We start from the raw sequence: 1,858 nt of genomic DNA, 5'->3' as shown, positions 1-1,858 counted from the left end.
GAATCGTTTTTTACAACACATTAAATTGCATTCCCGCCCTTTTACTTCTAAAACATCATCTGAACAGTCAAAATACTATGATCACAATCGCAGTTCCATATTGGATCCCATTATACGCAATTAAATGCTCTTTTGTTTTCCTTTTTTTGTCTATAATTACAAAACATTACGTATTACTGTGATAATCACTGTTCAAACGGAGTCAAAACCTTTCGTTGTGCTCATAAAAGAAAGAACTATTATTATTATTATTATTATCATTGTTATTATTAATAGTGGATTAGCAGAATAACTAGTGTTGATAAAAATGCTTTGTGATATTTCTTCCTTTTTTTACATTCTGAGTTCAACTTTGCCTTTCATTCTGCGATCAATACGATAAAACAGCAATCGAGTTCCCTCCAGCCACAAATCATTTCAGGCCTTGTACCTATGTTAGAAATAATTAAATAATTATGCATTAATTATCTTCGTTTTTTTAATGTTTGTCTGTTTTCTCTCGCTAGCTATCACTTGTTGCGAGTTAGACCCCAAACTGAAGCACAGCTGAACACCTTAAAGTTGTTAACGACTCAAGAAAATAATTTAGAAGTAAGTATCTTGTTATTGGAGTATTTTGTTTCGTTTTCCTCCTCCTTCCCATTATCCTCCTGATATATAAATATAGTCACAGTTGTGGCTATGTGATAAAAAGCATGCTCCCCAACTGCATGGTACCTTGGGCAAATATCTTCTACTATAGCCTTGGGTTGACCAAAGACTTGTGAGTGGATTTGGTAGATGGAAACTGAAAGAAGTCCATCGTATATATATATATATATGTGTGTGTGTCTTTGTGCCCCACTACTGCTTGACAACCAGTGTTGGTGTGTTTATGTCCCCACAAGGCCTTAGAGTTAACTCTGCCACCTACATTGAGGTCCTGGAAATAACTGTTAACCTCTGGATAGAAATGTAATGGAAAATAGGTCAATTTGCAAAACGTTCATGTCCAGCTCACCAAAAGCAACGTGTGAAGGGAATGGTAGTCATTTCCTTTGATTTTTAGATAGAAGGAATTAGGAGATAACACTTACTGACCAAAGACAATAAATAAAATAAATAAAAATTTTGTTACACTGTGTTGTTAATTACTGGTTTCTTTCCTTTTACATATAGATCGACTTCTGGATTCCACCTTACTACCTGAACCGAACTTGTGAATTCTTGGTGCCTCTGGAGACTTACATAAAAATTAGACCAATCCTTGCTGGAGTTGGTCTCAAGGTTGAAATACTTTCACATGATATTCAGAAGTAAGTGGTTAACTTATCTAATTAAAAGTGTTTTGTTTTTATTTATTTTGCATGTGGCTTAATAAGTTGTCCGTACACGGCAGAGAGGTAAGAAGTTTGCTTGCCAACCACACAGTCCTGGGTTCTGTTCTACTGCATGGCACTTTGAGCAAGAGTCTTGTACTATAACCCTAGGTCAACCAAAGCCTTGTGAGTGAATTTGGAAGATGGAAACTGCTTGACAAATGAGGCTAATAAAACAAGTACCAGGCTTAAGAAGAAAAAAAGTAAAGGGGTCATTTCATCCAACTAAAACCCTTCAAGGCTCTTTCCCCATCATGACTGCAGTCCAATAAATTGAAGCAAATAAAAGAACTATTTCTCATCATCATCATCGTTTAACGTCCGCTTTCCATGCTAGCATGGGTTGAACGATTTGACTGAGGACTGGTGAACCGGATGGCTACACCAGGCTCCAATCTGATTTGGCAGAGTTTCTACAGATGGACGCCCTTCCTAACGCCAACCACTCCGAGAGTGTAGTGGGTGCTTTTACGTGCCATCGGCACGAAGGCCAGTCAGGC

The 1,858-nt window shown here is 37.4% G+C and overlaps 1 protein-coding gene across 1 annotated transcript in view; it reads left to right on the top strand.

The window, feature by feature from the left end:
* Positions 1 to 1,858, top strand: part of LOC106883229 (carboxypeptidase A5) — a 17,312-nt gene that overhangs the window by 7,901 nt on the left and 7,553 nt on the right. The window contains exons 2-3 of the mRNA XM_052977737.1: positions 507 to 591; positions 1,159 to 1,295. Of these exons, the coding sequence (XP_052833697.1) occupies positions 507 to 591; positions 1,159 to 1,295 (222 nt within the window). The remainder of the gene's footprint in view (positions 1 to 506; positions 592 to 1,158; positions 1,296 to 1,858) is intronic.

This window comes from Octopus bimaculoides, chromosome 28 (assembly GCF_001194135.2).
Source record: "Octopus bimaculoides isolate UCB-OBI-ISO-001 chromosome 28, ASM119413v2, whole genome shotgun sequence".
Taxonomy (NCBI): Eukaryota; Metazoa; Mollusca; class Cephalopoda; order Octopoda; family Octopodidae; genus Octopus; species Octopus bimaculoides.
The sequence above is the reverse complement of the archived record's forward strand: the minus strand, read 5'-3'. Positions and strand labels throughout refer to the sequence as shown.